The sequence below is a fragment of the Lethenteron reissneri genome, chromosome 3 (assembly GCF_015708825.2).
Source record: "Lethenteron reissneri isolate LAM-NWPU_2019-01 chromosome 3, ASM1570882v1, whole genome shotgun sequence".
NCBI classification, from domain to species: domain Eukaryota; kingdom Metazoa; phylum Chordata; class Hyperoartia; order Petromyzontiformes; family Petromyzontidae; genus Lethenteron; species Lethenteron reissneri.
The window spans coordinates 2,865,454-2,884,607 of NC_083781.1; the positions used below are offsets into that span (position 1 = coordinate 2,865,454).

General features: G+C 47.2%; 1 protein-coding gene across 1 annotated transcript in view; it reads left to right on the top strand.

Moving 5' to 3' along the window:
- Positions 1-1,079: 1,079 nt before the first annotated feature.
- Positions 1,080-19,154, top strand: part of LOC133347772 (collagen alpha-1(I) chain-like) — a 41,985-nt gene continuing 23,910 nt past the window's right edge. Inside the window, exons 1-4 of the mRNA XM_061560367.1 lie at positions 1,080-1,196; positions 5,619-5,759; positions 6,908-8,639; positions 17,205-17,257. Coding sequence (XP_061416351.1) covers positions 1,109-1,196; positions 5,619-5,759; positions 6,908-8,639; positions 17,205-17,257 — 2,014 coding nt within the window. The 5' untranslated portion in view covers positions 1,080-1,108. The remainder of the gene's footprint in view (positions 1,197-5,618; positions 5,760-6,907; positions 8,640-17,204; positions 17,258-19,154) is intronic.

Here is a 19,154-nt window from a genome sequence, read left to right on the forward strand (position 1 = left end):
TTATCAATGACCCCCTGCCTGTATTTAATGACGGTGTGAAGTAAGCATTGTTAAAGTTTCTCTCGCAAAACAAACAACACACTGCTTATCTTCGCGTGCCTTTTCCTGCGTAAACCAACGGATATTAGTTGAAGGCACTTATCAACAACACTGTGGCTTTAAAAGAAAAATATATATTTATGATTGATGACATTTGGGCCCCTCCTTCATGCGCCACTTTCTAACTCTCTTTGTAATGCAACGATAAAAATGTCATCAGCGACATTGTGGAGCATATAAGCAATGACATAAATAGGCAGACGATGCGGGTCTCCTTCACATAATCTGCCTCTCCACACACCAAAAAAACACAAAAGTATTTCCACGGACACGGGAAATTCTCCACAACAACACAAATTATAATATGTTGTGCGTGTTATCATTTAGGTTTGCGTCGAATGAGAACCCATATCTAACAGAGATGATCCTTGCCTATCCTATGAACATCTTGACAGCTCCCCAGCATTGGTTTGAGCAAGTCAAACGTCGCAGTTGAAGGCATCGAATGTCAAAACTGGTCCAGAGTGTTGCTTGTCTGGAAACCGTTTTTTTTTCAGTTTTCAGTTTCATTTATTTGGTACAGCCCTGTGAGCCATTCGGCTCTTGAATCGGGTGCAACTGCAACAAACAAAAACAACGCTGTGTGGTCGATGGTATACATAAAAAAAGATCTATATAGTGAAATTTTTTTGGGTTAATGTGGAGATAAAAATATGTAAATGAGGCATTAGGTCTGCTTCAGTCATTTCGCTCAATCTCGTTGGCCACACACCGAGATACACAAGGCAGACTGAGAATTACTTTGGCGCCATCTGTCGGTCACATTACAGAGGCCCCAAAGCGCTCTTGGCATCACCATCATCACTATTTAAATGCTTAGGGATTTTTTTCTCCCCCCCTCCTCCTTCTTTCAATTGCCTTTGGAACATGCGTTCATGCCGAATGACAGGTATTTCCAGTGGCACCTGAACGCACTCTCCCTTTGTAAGGGGGGGCTCTTTCGGAGGAGGAGGAGGGAGGGAGTAGAGGCGGTTCTTGGTGCGGGGTTGGGTAGGGACCTCAACTCTCAATGACCACTTCAACAGCGGCTGCTTGCATCCCTCCACGTGGCGCCGCGGCTCGCACGGCTGACACGGACCTAGCGACGACACGCACAGGTGAGTTTCAGGTTGCACGTTCAATTCGTTTAAATTGGCTGATAACTCACGAGACCAAAGCAAGTCTCGTTTTGCACGAGCGCGTGACCCCGGGGATGATCGCTCATCTGTATAAATCCCAACCGAGTCATTTGCCGATAGATTTACGATTCGGAAAAATTCGAAACCCGCCCGCGAATGCCGCCGGTGGGAACCTTTTGCCGTCCACCGCGGCTGAAGCGGACGGCGCGTCGTGCCATTGCGGATACACGCAGCCGCAGTAGTAACCGGGGCGGCCGCTCGAATGGGAACCGCGGAGAGCCTTTGCAACGAGGGGCGAAACGCCGCGGTTTCTACCGCTGGGCCGCCGCGTCACCGCCCATTGAGGCAGGTGTCGGCAGATGGGCGCAGTTGTCGCTCGGTGGAGGTCATCTCGCCGTGAACCGCTGTTGATTCCTTGCATGGTCCGGAGGTGGGCACGGGGCTCCGTCGGTGGGCGGTTTGAAGCACCCCACTGGGATTTTTGCGCACAGCGTTGGTGTACGGTGTTTTTTCTGCAATATTTTGCTGTCTTTTCTTGGATTTTCTGTTTGCACTTAGTCACATATTCACTTTAAGATGTTTTTGTTCATGTTTTAGTTTTTTGTTTGTTGCGGTTGCACCCGATTCAAGAGCCGAATGGCTCACAGGGCTATACCTAATAAATGAACTTGAACTTGAACCCACATCCACGAGTTGTTAACTGTTTCGCGAGGCGATTGTTTTCACGAGAGCAAGCGGTGCGTGCCAGCTGGTGAAACTGCGAGAGGGTGGCCGATTGTTCACGGGGGGTCTGCACGCAAGGCCCGTGTCTGACCTTCCGCAGTGAGTAGACTACTAAACATGGCAGTGTATGGACGTTGAACTTCATTCGCACCGTACGTAGCCAACCGTGCTAATCGGAGGTGCTGAGAAGGTCAGCAAAACTAAACACAAAAAGTAGATCTCAAGAGATGAGTGTGCCCAGCTAACGATAATTTTTCACAAAAACTGGTCGTTCAAGTTACTTTAATCAGATGAAAGGCCAGATAGACCTGCCAAAGGTGATTAAATATGGACGAGTTACAGTATTATTACCGTTACATATTTCTAATTAATCTGTAAAACTATGGCTTTCTTGGGTGTATGGCTACAGAATATTGTTCGACATGTGCAATGTATTTCGTTTTACGATACTGAGTGTATAAGTATTTGATTAACATATGACCATCATTATCATATGTCTCTTCTGTCAGCTCATTAGCGAACGATGGGGCCCAAGCAATTTCTGCCACGGTTCTCCAGCCAATGTCACTGCTTCGCTCAACGTCAATTCATTCTCTTCTGCACGGACGCCACGGTGGCTAGGAGATGTTAACTACCTCGCCTCGTATACAGAAGGTCGTGGGTTCGATCCCGACCCTGACGCCTGCTTTATATTTGGAGCTTGCATGTTCTCCCCGTGGTCACGTGAATTTTTTTCCGGGGGCTCCGATTTTTTCCCTCCACATTTAGAATCAACGTGCACTTAGTGCTTGGCTGCTATAAATGTCCAAGTGGTGATAAGCCCACTTCGTTGAGCTATCATTTGTGAGAGCCAGGTCGCTTCTGGAAAAAGAGCTACATAGCTCAGTGGGCCTCCTTAACTGGCAAAATTAAAACATAGTTTTATAGTTTTTTTAATAGTTTTGCCCCTGCCACCTCTCCACCTGCTTTCCTGTCGTTTCCCTCTCCTCCTTCTCCTCCTCCTGCGCCCTTCAGCCTCTGGTGTGCAACCCCAAGTACAGCCTCCAAGCCCGGGGTTCAATCTCGTGTCCCAAATCACTGCGGTCGTGGCTACTTGTGCATTTGTGGATGCGCGTGCATCATTGTGTATTGCAAGTTCATTGTTGTTGTTGTGAAAATGTGAACAAAAACTGTTTAAGTTACTTTCATTAGATGAGAGCCCAGATAGATCTCACGCACGACCTGCCAAACGTGGTTAAATAGGGACACGTGTTATCACAGCATTGTATTATTACCGTTACATATTAATAATTAATCTGTAAAATTATGGCTTACTTCAGTTTCATGTATTAGGTATAACCCTGTGAGCCATGCGGCTCTTGACTTGGGTGCAACCGTAACAAACAAAAACGTAAACAAGAAACATCTTAAAGTGACTACAACACACAACAGAAAAATCCAGGAAAAAATAGCAAAGTCTTGGGTGTATGTCTAAATAATATAACCATGTGTGTTATGATTATTATGTGCGGGACGTTCTCCTATAACGCGGTGGTAGTTGCGTTCCTGAAGAACACCGCCTTATGAAAAAATCGCGTTGTTAATAAATAATAGATAATATAGGGGTAAAGCACGGTGAGATGCGTACGCAGGCTGAACAAAGACTGAGGCACGTGGGTAGCATCTAGAAGCATCCAGCAGTATCCCACTGCCTTGTTGTGTGATGATGCTACGCTGAGGCAGCCGTACGGCCGCTTATTCTGACTCGCGCGACGTCGCTCAATCGCGTTATATCCAATTGCCGTCCACGTCATAAAAAATGTGTTCCCTCATACATTCATTGCGTTAAATACAATCCGTGTTATGAAAACACGCGTTATAGGAGAACAGACTGTGTATACATATGTTTTACAATGGACAAATTGATAGATAAGAATGGCATGCTCGTGATATATCCATGCAGTGGGGTGCTGCTGTGGTGTTAATAGTTTATCACGGTGGACATGCAATCCAAGGGTTGTATACAATGGTGGAGCCAGGATTTTCAGGTCGGGGGGGCAACCTCTCCAGCAATGAAAAATGATAGAGGAGTTGTTAGTAAGTAAGGACTTGTCCCTTGCTTTTTATTCGACGCGGGTGTGGCGTGATCGGCATCGCGCTCGCTGAAGGTGAATGCCTTCAGGGAAGTCTTGCACTGTATACGTAACTGCGCACAATTCGGAGTCACTTATAACTATTTTGCCGTTACTTATTGCCAATAATGGACTCAGACTATTATCCTATCATCTCATAGAGTCCCTGGCACCTAATAATATGCTACATAGTGGCAGTGGGGGTCGCAATATGCCAATTTATTACTAATAAACCCCAATGATCCGATCGAAATTAGGGATTTCGATCGGATCATTGGGGGGGCACGTACCACCCCCCCCCCCCCCCCACTGGCTCCGCCAGTGGTTGTAGAGATTCGATCTCCCGGTGCAGCGGTTGAAACGATGGGGCAAGTGTCACCCAGCAGCATGCGTGGGATACACCACAGCCAATTGCGAGGTCACACGTTTAAGCGGGGGCAAATTATGGGCACTCCAAACCTCTGCCTGGTTTTCCAAGCGGTGTGGAAGAGTAGGCCAACGTACCCGCTGCAGGGGATCTCTCGCTAGAGCTTCCTCGAGTGGAGGCCCTTCTGCCAGCAGTGGCGTGAGCAGGCAATTGCAGGGCTGCGCCTTCACCATGTTTTGTTGCTGTTACACGCAGTGCACACCGAGAACATTTCGTGACCATGCTCACAAAGGTTCTACTCTTGTTCTCTGCTGCTGTGCGGTGCACTGCGCTCAACTCTCAACATCAATGCACTGCAACGGATGAGAAGTGCACTGAGATTGGCTTTAAAAAAAATCAGCACGTACTTATTTAGTGCGAGTTGCAAATTATATTGTACTTTAACCGTCTTTTTACATCTTACGTAGGCAGGTGTATTGTGGTCAGGGCTTAGACTCTCACCGGATATTTTCTGGGTGACTAGACTGCGGTAGGCACGTGACTGGCAGCCACAGCCATAGGGAGATGCATGCTGGATGTGGTGTGCCGCGTGTGAATGTATTTTACAGGTGACAACTGGACGACTTGGGTAGGCACGTGACTGGCAGCCACAGCCTTAGCCAGATTTATTGTGGATGTGGTGTGCCGGGTGTGAATGTATTTTACAGGACCCTGACCTTGGAAAACCATCCAGCTAAAATTAGGCCCGGGGTTATGGACTAAATTTTCTGTGGAGTACAGCAGAACGTCGCGTACCCGACTCACGGGGGACTGAGGTATGGGCGGATAGGTAAACATTTCGGATTTGTAAACATCTTCCTCTATATGAATCTATCGAAAATGACAATCCAAAAAAACTCAACTCGTCCGTCAATAGCCCTTTGTGTGCGGGCTTCAAAGGAAGCCTATCAAGTAGGCGACGTTTCAGGCAAACGGCCCATTTTTTATGGTACATATAGAGAAATCGTGGATAGTAATAATAACAAGAGACGGACACTGCACTTTACACCACGGGATGTGATAAGAATTAAGCATTAATAAAGAAAACGGCAGGAGCACTACGCACATGCGCTATGATAGTTACATCTGTCAGTGGGGATATGTGACGGTTCGGAAATGCGATGTCTTACGATATTGACCTCATCTGTCTTCCCGCCCCAGGACTTCTAGCATCCGGCTGCGCAATGGACAAGGGGCCACCACTCCATGCTGCTGCAGCCGCTGCTGCTGCTGCTGCCTGCCTTCACGTGGCGATCATCTTCACCTCGATTCCACTCGCAGCCGCGAAATCGAACTGCCAAGGTAGAAGGGCGGGGGGAGGGGGGGTCCCAGCTACACGGACGGCTCATAGGACACCTGCAATTTGGATGATTGGACGTTTTGGAGGGCGGGAGATTTGTTGTTAGATGTTAAGAGAGCACTTTCTGTAAATCACTTCAGGGGGCCGTGGAGGATGTAAAGGTGCCTTCAGAACGACTGTGCTCTCAGTCCAGGGGTCGCCAACCAAAATAACATTTTTTGTTCGAATTCGGTCAAAACAAAATCCGAGATCCGCAATGAACTCCCTTAATCACTGACGTCACGAAGCAGTCACTTAAAGCGCCGCATGCGGCTCCAGAGCCGCATTATGCCGACCCCCTGCGATAGTCGTTGGTGATGGTCCGAGACTCTTTACCCTTGAGAACCTTTGTTTAATCATGGAGGGGTGTGTGCCTGGATTTGGACCCATCATCTCAGCAGTGCTGCCCCAGGGCTCTAACACTGCAGTTGCCCCTGCCTGAGCCATCAGGCTCATTTCTCTATGCGTATTGTCCACATGTACAGTCCTTCTTATCAATCCACTGCTGGATAAAGGCCTCCCCATTCTGTGTGAGTTGTGGGATGTTATTTGACCACACTTCACTCTGCAGGTCAGCGTGGGTTGGGTGAAGGCAGGGAGTTTACAGGGTGGCTCCAGATGTCTCGTTAGCCCCCATTTAATTGACCCCTAAAAAATTCCTTTGCATATTCGTTTCTGTTTGAAATAAACCTTACGATAAAAATAAGTAAGTTTTAGAGAATTAAATGGGGGGGGGGGGGGGGGTCACAAGACATCTGGACCACACTGTGAAATCACAGTACAATAATGGATGTTGCTGCTCTACGCTCTGCTACTCACCACTCACCATGTACCCGCACGCATGGCCTATGACAACCTGCTGTGCACGACAGTCTCCCCACATTCAAGCACTCACCAGGCTCAACCACGCTGAGTTCGTGAAATCTGATGACATTGGGGAATTACGGGTACTTTGGTCATAGGCCTGTGTAGTTTAACATCTGTCAAAGAAAACTACTCTCAATGGCCCAGTGTCTGTTCCACAATCGTCTCAATTGAATTGTGTTTTTCATTGCTGAGTAAAAGACCATTATATGTTTGTAAGTTTAGTTTTTGTTTTCTTGTCTTGCAGACGGAAATGTTGATTGCCAGGACCAATATCGAGGTCCCCTAGGTGCCTTTGGGCCTCCTGGCCCTCCAGGTTTAGACTGCGAGCGTGGGATGAGTTGCTGCAACGCTGTCAAGGGAGACAAGGGGGATCCGGGCACCGTAGATGGACCCTTCCATTTGGACGCGTGTCCTGGCGGAGAGAAGGGGTACAGCGGCGCGATGGGTTTTGCGGGAATGTCAGGCCCTCCCGGACCCAGAGGTGTCCCCGGGCAATTCGGGCCTAGTGGGAGGCCTTGCAAACTCGCGCCACCAGGGCTGAACGGGAACCCAGGATCCCGTGGGCAGTCAGGGCCTCCGGGACCCACGGGATTAATGGGACCACCGGGATTCTCTGGACAGGAGGGGTTTAAAGGTGTCACGGGACTGAGAGGCGTTGCGGGCGATGGCTGCATACTTGGACCGCCGGGCCCTCCAGGCGTTCGAGGCAGAAAGGGAGCTCCTGGGCTGTGCGGCATCATGGGAATGACTGGACCTCTTGGCAAAAAAGGAGAGATTGGTGCACCCGGTTTTCCAGGACCCGTTGGCATTGATGGGAACTGTGGAGTGACTGGCCGGCCAGGCCCACCGGGCAACCCCGGCATCATGGGCTCAATGGGATTCCCGGGAACGCCTGGCTTTCGTGGGGGTGTTGGACCAAGAGGGCCGGTTGGGGATCCAGGTGGGTTGGGAATGTCGGGTGGTATTGGTTCTCTGGGCCCCCCCGGGGCAATCGGAGAGCCCGGAATCATGGGGCCTCGTGGAATGGGAATTCCTGGAGATGCGGGCCCACAGGGACTTCCAGGAGACGCAGGCCCGCCTGGCGCTCGCGGACCGTGCGGGATGATGGGTCCTCCAGGTTTCATGGGTCCTGCTGGACCGAGAGGATATGTGGGACAGTGCTCGGCCAGCTGCAATCAGCCGGGGCCTCCGGGGCATCGTGGAATCCCAGGTCCTCCAGGACCCCCAGGCTCAGCACCTTCACCTGCCAATAATCCGCGACATCCCTGCGAGCCAACCGATTATCCGCGACATCCCTGCGAGGCCGCGTACATTCAGCCATATCAATATTTTAAATGTTCCACCGACTACACTGAGCGCATTCCTTATGTACAAACCACCTATCGCCTGCAGCAAAACCCCAATGGCACGAACGTCGGCAAGTTGCAGCGCCCCCCGTCCAAATCATTGCCCAAGGACATCTACCGGTTCAAAGACGAGACCAAGAAGTCCAAAATGAAGCTGACTGACTTTGTGCGCAAGGCCTCTGAAGCGAAAAAGAAAAGATCCCTGCGGTCCATCAACGCCGGCCGCGGCGCGCCCTTCCCAGCCTTCACCGTCAAGTCCCTGAATCTGCAGCCCGCGGCAGGCCAGGCAGTCAGGTTCGACAGCGTCATCTTCGACGCGAAGGCTCAGTACAATCGATCGAGCGGCGAGTTCATGTGCATGATCAGCGGCATCTACAACTTCGCCTACAGCCTGGACACGGAGGAGCACGTGTGCGCGGGACTGCACAGGAACGTGGCCTCCGTCGTCGTCACGGAGAGCTGCAACGGCGCTCAGGAGGGCTGCCCCGCGGGTCGTTTCTCAGAGAACGTTGTCCTGGAGCTGCGGACCGGTGAAACCGTATGGATGGAGTTTTACTCGAAGGCTCCAGCGGTCAAGCTGGCACCTGGCAAGGCGCAGCTTACTTTCTCGGGACACCTACTGCACGAGCTGTGAGTCAACATCTCGCCATAGTGGCGAGATGTTGACTCTCTTCACCTGGTATGCAGGAGGTTGTGGGTTCGATCAAGACCCTGACGCCTGTACACTTGGAGTTCGCATGTTCTTTCTCTCTCTCTCCATGGTCGTGTGGATTTGTCTCCGGGTCCTCCGCTTTTCCCCTCCATACTTAGAAACATGCATTTAGAGTATTTGGCTGCTATAAATGTTCACATGAGGATAAGCCAATTCGTTGAGCTATCATTTGTGGCCAGGTCGCTTTGGGAAAAAAGAGCTACATAGCTCTGTGGGCATTACCTGGTAAAAAAAAAAACTGTTTTAGTTTAATGAGTTAAGAGATTCCACGATGATGCTTTGCTAAACCCAATGGTTTATGGTGCGCGTCATATGTACGCTAATGTGTATCTCGCGTTTCAATATTGCAACTTTTAACCGGATTTGAATGGTGCTAAAACCTTTTTTAAAATGTATTACAGCGATTTCCCTTTTCTTCAATCAAAAAACTGTTTTGTCGTTTTAGTTTTGTTCGTGGAAGAAATACTTTCAGGTTAATGTTCTTAAATTGTTTAACACGAAGGCTTTCGCGACCAATATCATCCATAATGGGGGTTTTTGGGTTAGATCGTGTAAATATATAAATGTGTCGTTAAAACCCACCACCACCCGACACAGCCAACTAGTAAGGATTGTCACGTAAACAGAACGTGGCCAATTCGTCACTAGTACAGCACACCGGTGCGTTGGTGAGCCAAGCCACAACATTTACAATCTGGGACTAAAAGAACATCAGAGAAATATAAAATTATCCCAAATACAACTGTCAGCAGTAGCAGAAAACGCATGCCAACAAGGACACAATCAATTGATTTTGATAATGTTGAAGTTTTGTGCAAAACTAGCTACTACTGGCCAAGACTAATTAAAGAATCTATCGTAATTGAAAGAAATCAAAATAACTTTAACCATTCCGATAACTACCTCCTTAGTGGTGCGTGAAAGCGAATCATCAAATTATACATTATTTAAATGCATGCCTACAAAGGGCAGCATACTTCAATATGGATTACCGTTGGTAGGGCTATTTTAAGAAACACAATAGACAGGAAGGACAAGTTCAAAGGGCTTGCATAATGCACATGCATCATGTACGTTCCTCAGTAGTCCCCACCCCCACCACATTGTGCAAGAGCGCAGCTGCGTGGTCAACACATCTACGCCTCTATATAAAGAACGAAACAGGTGGACTTCTCCACAATTCTGGCTATCGCCTGATGAAGCAAGTTGTAATTACTGGCGAAACGTCGTATTCCGTTTGTAAATGTTTTGGCTTGGCTCACCAACACACCGGTGTGCTGTACTAGTGACGAATCGGCACGTTCTGTTTACGTGACAACCCTTACTAGTTGGCTGTGTCAGGTGGTGGCGGGTTTTAACGAGACATTTATATATTTACGCGATCTAACCCAAAAACCTCTATTATGGATTCTTAAATGTTGTCCGTAGTTTTGATGTTCCTACATAAAGTCTTTACACCACGTTGTGCACATTGAATTTATATCAACAATCTTTCTGCCGGATTATTATTATTGTGGTTTTGCACATTTACCAGTTATACCAAATCATACGTTCTGGCTTACCAGTACTCTATCTAGACACCACAGTGCATTATTCAATTCCCATAACCAAAAAGTGACATTGATGCAAATTTTGTCTGACTTGCCCTCACTCCTCACCGTCACACTGACATCGGCGCCCAACACCCGAGCCACGATCTCGTCAAGTAATGGATAAATGTGCAGCCCTGCAACTCATTGGCTCGTCCAATTATGCACTCGACAGTATCTCACTGAAAAGCAAAAGAGTAAATCGGCGTAATGGGAACTAAAACAATTATTACATGTTCTGATAAAAAAAAACACATTTCTACAAAAAATGTAATGTTTTCAATATTCATGAAAACCAATACATGGAATTGTATGAGGATGTATTTTACCACTGATGTCATTTGGGTGATAAGTGTATATTTAAAAACTCAAATATATTGTCCGTTCAAAAATACCAAAAATGTACATCGTGTAGAGTCATTTTTTTCGTGTACCAAGGACGTACTTTTTTTTTACACAAAAATCTTCAACCTAATCCTATACTTTTAATTCTTCCTACTATTATTTCATACTGTCTATAAAAAAATTCTCATTATAAAAATTACAAAGAAAAAATCACAGCACCTCCAATTAGCACGGTTGGCTACGTAGGGTGCGAAAGAAGTTAAACACAAATGCATACGTACAATCTTCAAAGGCAACTACACTACATGCCATTCATATATTGCAGTAGTTGTTAACCTTTAGTACAGCCTTGCACCCCTTTGGTTCTCAATTGTAAAAAATATATAATGTTAATAAATACAAAGGTTTGATTAAACAAAGTAGTGAAACTTACGTGCCCGTGCTTAATTTGTGTTTCGATGATTTACCTAAAAAAAATCTGGCCGTGTCTCGCACCCCCAGAAAGGACATCTCACACCCAAAGGAGGTGCATCCTCCCCAGGTTAAGAAGAAGAACCACTGGAATATTGCTACTGAAAAACATATATAAACTCTGTTAAATGTTGCTCAAATGTTTTTGTTACCACCTTACAGAATGTAAAAAGAAATAAAAGTACAAACAAATACAAGGACAGGGTGAGAAATGAAGAAGTGAGAGGAAAACTCAAGGTGGTAGACATCACAGATATTTAAAAATAACTTTTATTTAAACACGCTTTAATGAAATGTACCGTACTAGTAATGGAACAACTCCACGACTCCAGGAAGTGGCCCCGAAGCTTGCCACAACGTCAGGGGCCGTGGTGATTTACAGCCAACGTCAGTTGACCGTGGACATCTAGACCCAAGCCGAAACATAACATAGAAAAAATAATGTTTAAAAATATATATCTTTATTTTAATGATATAATATAGTATTGTCATCAGTATGACATAAGTATACCAAGTTTGCAGTCGATACCACGTTGGGAAGTGGGTTAAAATTGAGTTACAAGATGTGAGGATACAACAGACAGAGTGAGTTAATACAAAACGTGTAATAATAATAATAAAAAGGCTGGTGTGGTTCTGCTCATGTGCAGAGACAACAGGAGAATGATGTGGGTCAGAAGGTGCAAGTGATGCAAGTGGAAGGAAAGAGATCAAGAGGAAGGCAGAAGAAGAGGTGGGGGGGGGGGGGTGATGCGGTGCGATCGTACCACAATGGCCCGAGGAGCGGAAAGAGAGATGGTGCAGGACAGGGCAGCGTGGAGAAGCTTGGCAAGGACAGCGGACACCTCACGTGAGTGGGACAAACGCGTGGAAGAAGAAGAAGACGACAAACAAATACATCGATAGACTATCAACTCAGAACTAGGATTTGAACTCAGAACCCGCTGCTTGTCAGGAATCCGTTCTACCAACGGTGCCGCCTGGTCAGGTGAACGTCGCCAACAATGGCGGAGCAAGGGATTTCAGGTGGGGGGGGGGGGGCAACCCCTCCAGCAATGAAAAATGATAGAAGAGTTGTTAGTAAGTAAGGCGTTGTTAGTAAGTAAGGACTTGTCCCTTGATTTTTATTCGACGCGTGTGCGGCGATGGCGCAGCCATCGATCGAGGGTCGAATTCGAACCGCGTTGTGTGATCGGCATCGCGCTCGCTGAAGGTGAATTCCTTCAGGGAAGTCGTGTACTGTATACGCAACTGCGCACAATTCTGTGAGTCACTTATAACTGCTTTAACGTTACTTATTACCAATTATGGACTCAGACTATTGTCCTATCATCTCATAAAGTCCCTGGCACGTAATAATATGCTACACAGTGGCAGTGGGGGTCGCAGAATGCCGATTTATTACGAATAAACCCCAATGATCCAATCTAAATTAGGGATTTCGATCAGATCATTGGGGGACACGTGCCCCCCCCCCACTCCGCCAGTGGTCGCCACAGAATATTTAGTTCATTATCGACTCATTTCTCAACTGTGATAACTTTTTTGTTCTTTGCGTCTTTTGTTGTTGGTTCCAACACTTTATTTCTCGATTCCATTTTTTTAAATATGGCTTGCCAGTAGGGTTTTAATTGGCTTGGTAGTAGCCTCATATAGGATTTGGTCCTCGTAGTACGAATGACGCTATATAATAATCCAAGTATCATTATTATTACTGCATACACGGTCATAAAGGCGCACAGCGCAACTTCCACATCGCTCACTGCGAGAGTTGCGAGTGAAATTAGCTAATCACCAGATTCAGTTTAACATGCACAAGTAGACTTTCGCGACCAATATTATCCATAATTAAGTTTTGTGGGTTATATCGCGTGAATATAAATGTGTCGTTAATTCCGCCACCACCCGACACGGCATATTAGTAAGGTTTGTCACGTAAACAGAACGTGCCAATTCGTGACTAGTCCAGCACACCGCTTGTGTGTTGGAGAGTAAACCCACAACATTTACAATTCGAGTCCGACGTTTCGCAAATAACTACAACAAGCATCATCAGGCGTAAGCCAGAGTTGTGGAGACATCCTCCTGTTTCAGTTCTAATTACTAGTGAAACGTCGTACTCGAATTGTAAATCTTGTGGGTTTACTCTCCAACACACCAGGGTGCTGTGCTAGTATCGAATTGGCACGTTCTGTTCACGTAACAAACATTACTAATTGGCCACGTCGGGTGGTGGGCCGGTTTAACGAAAAATGTATATTTACGCAATATCACCCAAAAACTGCCATATTGAACGTAATATCCACAGCTACAGAACCCAGAGACAGGGACCGCCGCGATGCAACGGCGTAAGGGTCAGCACACTGGACGCGCGACCCAGGTCACCTGTTCGATCTCCCGGCACGGCAGTCGAAACGACGGTGCGGGTTCATGAAATCTGCCGCCCCACCCGCTCCCCCGACTGCCTCTGTCCACCCAGCAGCCCGCAGTTGGTCGATTGGCAGGTCACGTGCGGCGGGGTGAAGTGTGGGTACTTGTCCACCTCTTCCACGATGTCTCGCCGGTGTCGGAAGAGTAGGCCGAAATATCCTCGAGTGGAGGCCCTTCTGCCAGCAGTGGCGTAAGCAAGAAGTTGCAGCCTTTAACTCTTAGCCAGAGATAAGAGAATGATAGCCTGGGAGCAGGACAACAACGGCGACAGCCATGGTCACCACTGCCACAACCACAGAGAATGATGATGGCGGCGATGATGATGATGATGAGGGACGATCACGGGTCCATGAGGAATTGCTCTGGTTAGAAGCGAATGAGTGGGCGAGTGAGCAGATGAGTAATAGAGCGGTCGTTAACGGATGACAGTGGTGATGATTCTTAACAATGCTCCTGCTGCTGATGATGATGATGACGATGATGAACGATGGTGATGACCACAATGATGATGACGATCTTTGTCGCCTCCATCGGTGGGTGATGCTGATCTACCAAGTCATCTCTGCCAAACGATAAAAGCGGTAAGGGTTATAACGACGACGATGTCAGCGATGACGGTAATGGTCCTCTTTGGCAAAATATTTATTTTATCGACTAAAAAGTGGTGGATGACAGTGGTTAGGGGTCGGTGTGTTTTAGGGTTAACACCTCACTCACCAAGCAACGTGTGCGCACACAAGGGCCGCTGTGTGCCGTATGAATGTTGAGTTTCTTTCGCACCGTACGTAGCCAACTGTGCTAATCGGAGGTGCAGAGTGTGCGATGTCTCGACCGCACGCTGTACTTTACCCAATGAGGTTAGGGATAGGACCATCATGGCACTAGTGCAGCGGTTCTCAACCTTATGGGTACGATGGTCTCCCAATCAAGTTCACTGGTCCCCATAATCACCCCCCACCACAACACAACTAAGGTTACTATGGCCACGCGATACATGTAGAGATCACGTCCACGCCTCTAGTCAACGTGATGTAAGGCACTTGTTTCATGTTGTGCATTAGTAGGGCGATTTGACGCTGCACATTTTAAAAATTATCCTGCATGGTTCCCACATCGCAGCCCTGTGCTCTCCTCCCTACCAGCCCCCCCTACCAAGCGCCCCCCCCCCCCAACATTCTCATTTCCCGCACTCGCTCCGGGGCGTCTACATGCGTACGGTGACGAAGTGCAATTCACCAGATCCCTAAATCCCATTTTTCCAAGATTGTAAAATTGAGATGCAGAGCAAGCGGTGGATACATGTGGAGGCACACTCTCAGTCGCATTAAATGGCGCCCAATTCCCAGCCACTCCTCTAACCCCAAGGTAAACGTCGCAAATACGACGAATCATCGCGCTTCTGGGTCACCAGCTATGGCGGCTCTTGTCCGTAGAGAAACGTTTCAGTTTTCAGTTTCATTTATTTGGTATGGCCCTGTGAGCAATTCGGCTCTTGAAACGGGTGCAACCGCAACGAACAAAAAACAAAAACATGAACAAGAAAACATCTTAAAGTGACTATGCGCAAACAGAAAAATCCAGGAAAAAACAGCAAAATCTTCCCGAAAAAGCACCGTACACCAACGCTGTGTGCAAAAATCCCAGTGGGATGCAAGTCAAACAACAACAACCACAAGACAACTTAGATTAAAGCCATCAGTCTAACTCCGTATTACAACAAACAAACATGGCAAAACCAAAAAAAGTTTTCGAAATCACCAAAATAAAGCCATAAAAGCAATGTAACAGTGATCATAGGAACTATGACCGAAATTTCACAATAAACGACATAAACAACATGTATCACCAGACCCTGTAGCCATAGCTGGCTGCATGAGTCACTCCACAATAAACGTGAATATAAGAGGACGAAATCACTGCCACCTTTGGGGCGTCACGTCGCATGACTGTGACAAAACGCGTAGAAAGCATCAATCCATCCATCCGCAGATTATAGGATATTTCATCCATTGAATTGTTCGGGGCCACCGATAATGGAGGCCATGGGTCATAGGCCACAGATTAGATGAGGGTCACCGCACGGAGAGGAACGAATCTCCCCCCCAGTTTAACTCGTCTGGGGTGTCGCTAGCAACCGATTGTTGTTGTTCTCTCCGCATTGTCGGTGCCGACGAACCACGTGGCTGGCTGCTCGTGGTTTTGGCGGCCAGCAACTGTGAGGGCAGGAATGGCTACAAACGACTATTATACACAACCGTCGCCCCCCCCCTACTTGTTTAATACGTGCTCACTCACGCTCGTATATCGCACGTATGTGTTTTAGTTATGTATTTATTACTGGGGGCATAGACTGGAGGAAATGGCACGTGACGAGCCATAGCCACAGCCATAGGCGGGAGCGAAACTGGATGCGGTGTGCCGGGACCGGCAATACTTTTCCAGGTCATTGACGTGGATAGGCACAGTTGAGTTTAATAAGCCCCCGCGAGGTGTAACGATACATCGATTGATCGATTAATATGGACGCTTAAGCTCACGATACATACAGGGAATTCTAGATTTGAAGTTTTCGTGACTGCAAGGATTCATACTCTTAGGTTTTTTTGGTAAAGTCACGTAGGTAAAAAATAAAAATTCTAATAGAAATAAAATAATAATAAATGATTTATTTTCATTTATTATTATTTAATTTCTATGTGACTTACTGAAAAAAAAACCTAAGCGTATACGGGGAATTGCGTGTGTATCGATCAATGTTGGCGAGCTTGTATGTCATGTATTGAGATCGGAGCCACCCGTGCAATCTCTCTAGGCGCTAACATTCATCGCAAGTGTTAAAACACAACAATCGGCCGTTCAACAAAATCGTGAGCCTGAATTGCAACAATCTGTCGAATCCACAATTTTTGACGACTCAGCCGGCCCCCCTGTTTAACACGAGTATCCCAGTGTTTCCCAATCACCTTCGCGCGCGCTCGGTTGTGCTCAGTGTTGCGGGAGCAGCGGGTAAGAGCCGGCGTTTATAGCCCCGGTGACCCAAGTTCAAATCCCGGACGGTGCACATTGTTCAATTGGTATCCGAACCCTTTGCTTGGCCGCTCTCTGGTTGACTCGACTAAAAAGGGGCATCTGTTGGGGGCGCATCAACACCAGCCACCGGGGCAGCGCTTGCATTACCGCCCCTCCGCGTTACACAATCTGTACACGCAGAACGATATCTGGGAAGAAAAAAAGCTCTCGGTTTACAGGTCGAACTACATCCTCACTCTAGATTTGAAGTTTTCCTGACTGCAGGGATCCATACTCTTTGGTTCTTTCGGTAAAGTCACGTAGGTATAATTTATTTTATTTTATACCTATGTGACTTTACCCAAAGAACCAAAGGGTATACATTCTCACTCTCACGTATTGTCATGAGCTTTGGGTAATGACCGAAAGGATGAGATCGCGGGTACAAGGGGCCGAAATGAGGTTTTTCCAGCAGGGTTGCCGGGCTCACTCTCCGTGATCGAGTGAGGAGCTCGGTAATCCGGCAGAGCCTCAGAGTCAAGCCGCTGCTTCCCCGGATCGAGGTGAGCCAGTTGAGGTGGTTTGTGCACCTAGTAAGAATGGCCCCCGGTAGACTCCCCCTGGTTCTCTACCGGGCAGCAGCAGCAACGTCCCACTGGGGGAAGACCCCGGGGCCGGCCCAGGACACGCTGGTGGGACTATGTTGCTCAGCTGGCCTGGGAACGCCTGGGAATTCCACAGGAAGAGCTAGAGTCTGTGTATAGTAGTGTAGTGCATAGTGTAGTGTATAGTGTAGTGTATAGTCGTGTATAGTGTAGTGTAGAGTGTGATCTATAGTAGTGTAGTGTAAAGTGTAGTGTATAATTTATTGTAGTAGTGTATAGTAGTGTAGCGCTAGAGTCCGTCGCCTGGGAAAGAGAGGTCTGGACCGCCCGACTCAACATGCTGCCGCCGCGACCTTCACTAGGACAAGCGGACTGAGAAACGAACGAGAAACGAACGAAAAAAACCACACAAAGTTCGATCACGTACAGCCCCTTGCCGGTCCAGTGCTGGATGAAGGCCTCCCCCTGCCATATCGGTTGCGAAGGTTATATGTATGTACGTATGTTGTATGTATGTTGCATGAATGTATGTATGTTGAACTTCTTTCGCACCGCACGTAGCCAAACCGTGCAAATTGGAGGTGCGGGAAGACCATACTTCACCGCGCCTGGCAATGTGGGTTGGTCAAAGGGGGCCGCTTAGAGGACACGAACTCGGAGCTCGCCGAGTGAACCACCGCGCCGCCGCTCCACCCCAAACAGGAACTTTACTCCCAAAGATTCCCAAACGATGCTTTCTCCGCTCAAGTAAATTCACTTCAAAAGAAGCGTCGGTTATCTAAGCGGACAAACTTCCTGCCACGTTATCGGCGAGTGGCTCGCACGGGGGGGTGGGGGGGGGGTGGGCAACCTGCACCTCCGGATTCTCATGCGGTGGCCCTTCCTTAAGCACCGCTTGGTGACGTCATCCACACGCATTGGCGACTCTTGAAATATATATTTTTTTACCAAATTCGAAAAAAATGGCTTTTCTTTTTTATTTTGTTTTCAGAACCCCTGGGCTAGGACCAGAATAATATTCGCGCGAGCAGCGCCTTCCCCAACAGTCGACACAGCCAAGGGAATATTTCTAAGTCGTTGCAGGTACAGCCAGGGGACTGGCATGAGTTTTTTGACAGGTAGAAGGTTGGCAGCAAGTGATGAGTTACATTCCTGGCTCTTGAAGGGAGCCAGTGATAGGCATCGCAGGCCCTTTGAGATAGCGTCTGCTGCTGTTATCAGCCACTGCTGCAGACTGGAAGACTCAAATCAAGGTACATACTGTTCCCTTTACGTTTGCTATGTATGTCTTTATTTTTTGATCTTTACGTCTTCACAATGAACAGCGGCCTTCATTCATTTTCCAACCACCAGTTTGTGTTCATTAACACCGCAAGTGAAATGTATTTTGGAACACAAAGTAATTATGCTTCAAACATTCAGTGCGATACAAATACATCTACATATTTATAGCGGTTTTGCTGAATTGAGCGATGGTGTAAAACCTCTATTTAAACTGGGCGATAGCCCTTTCACACGACGTGTCAATTAAAGAGACAGGGGATCATCGACTAGATGATGAATTCATATTTTTGCGATATTTACCAGAATATTTGGTGGATTTGTGGCATTTTTTAGATACATCTCGTCGATTTTGGAAATGCATTTGGTGGACTTTAGCATTGTATATGATATAAATCGTTAAGCATACATTGTTTTGTCATATACGCTCGATTTTTCATTTTTTTTCAAACGTATGTGATCACAAAAAACATTGATAGTAAAACACATATTCTTGGTTCTTTCGGTAAAGTCACATAGAAGGGAAATAATTACGTGCAATAAAAAAACAATAAAATTCTCGAAAAGTAAAACACACATATACAAATGAAGCACAACGACGCATATCACGCCATACATTGCTGTACGGAAGAAATACTATAACGTGCAATCCAACAATCCTCAAATCCCCGTTGATCACGGCTCCTCCGGTAATCCGCGATGC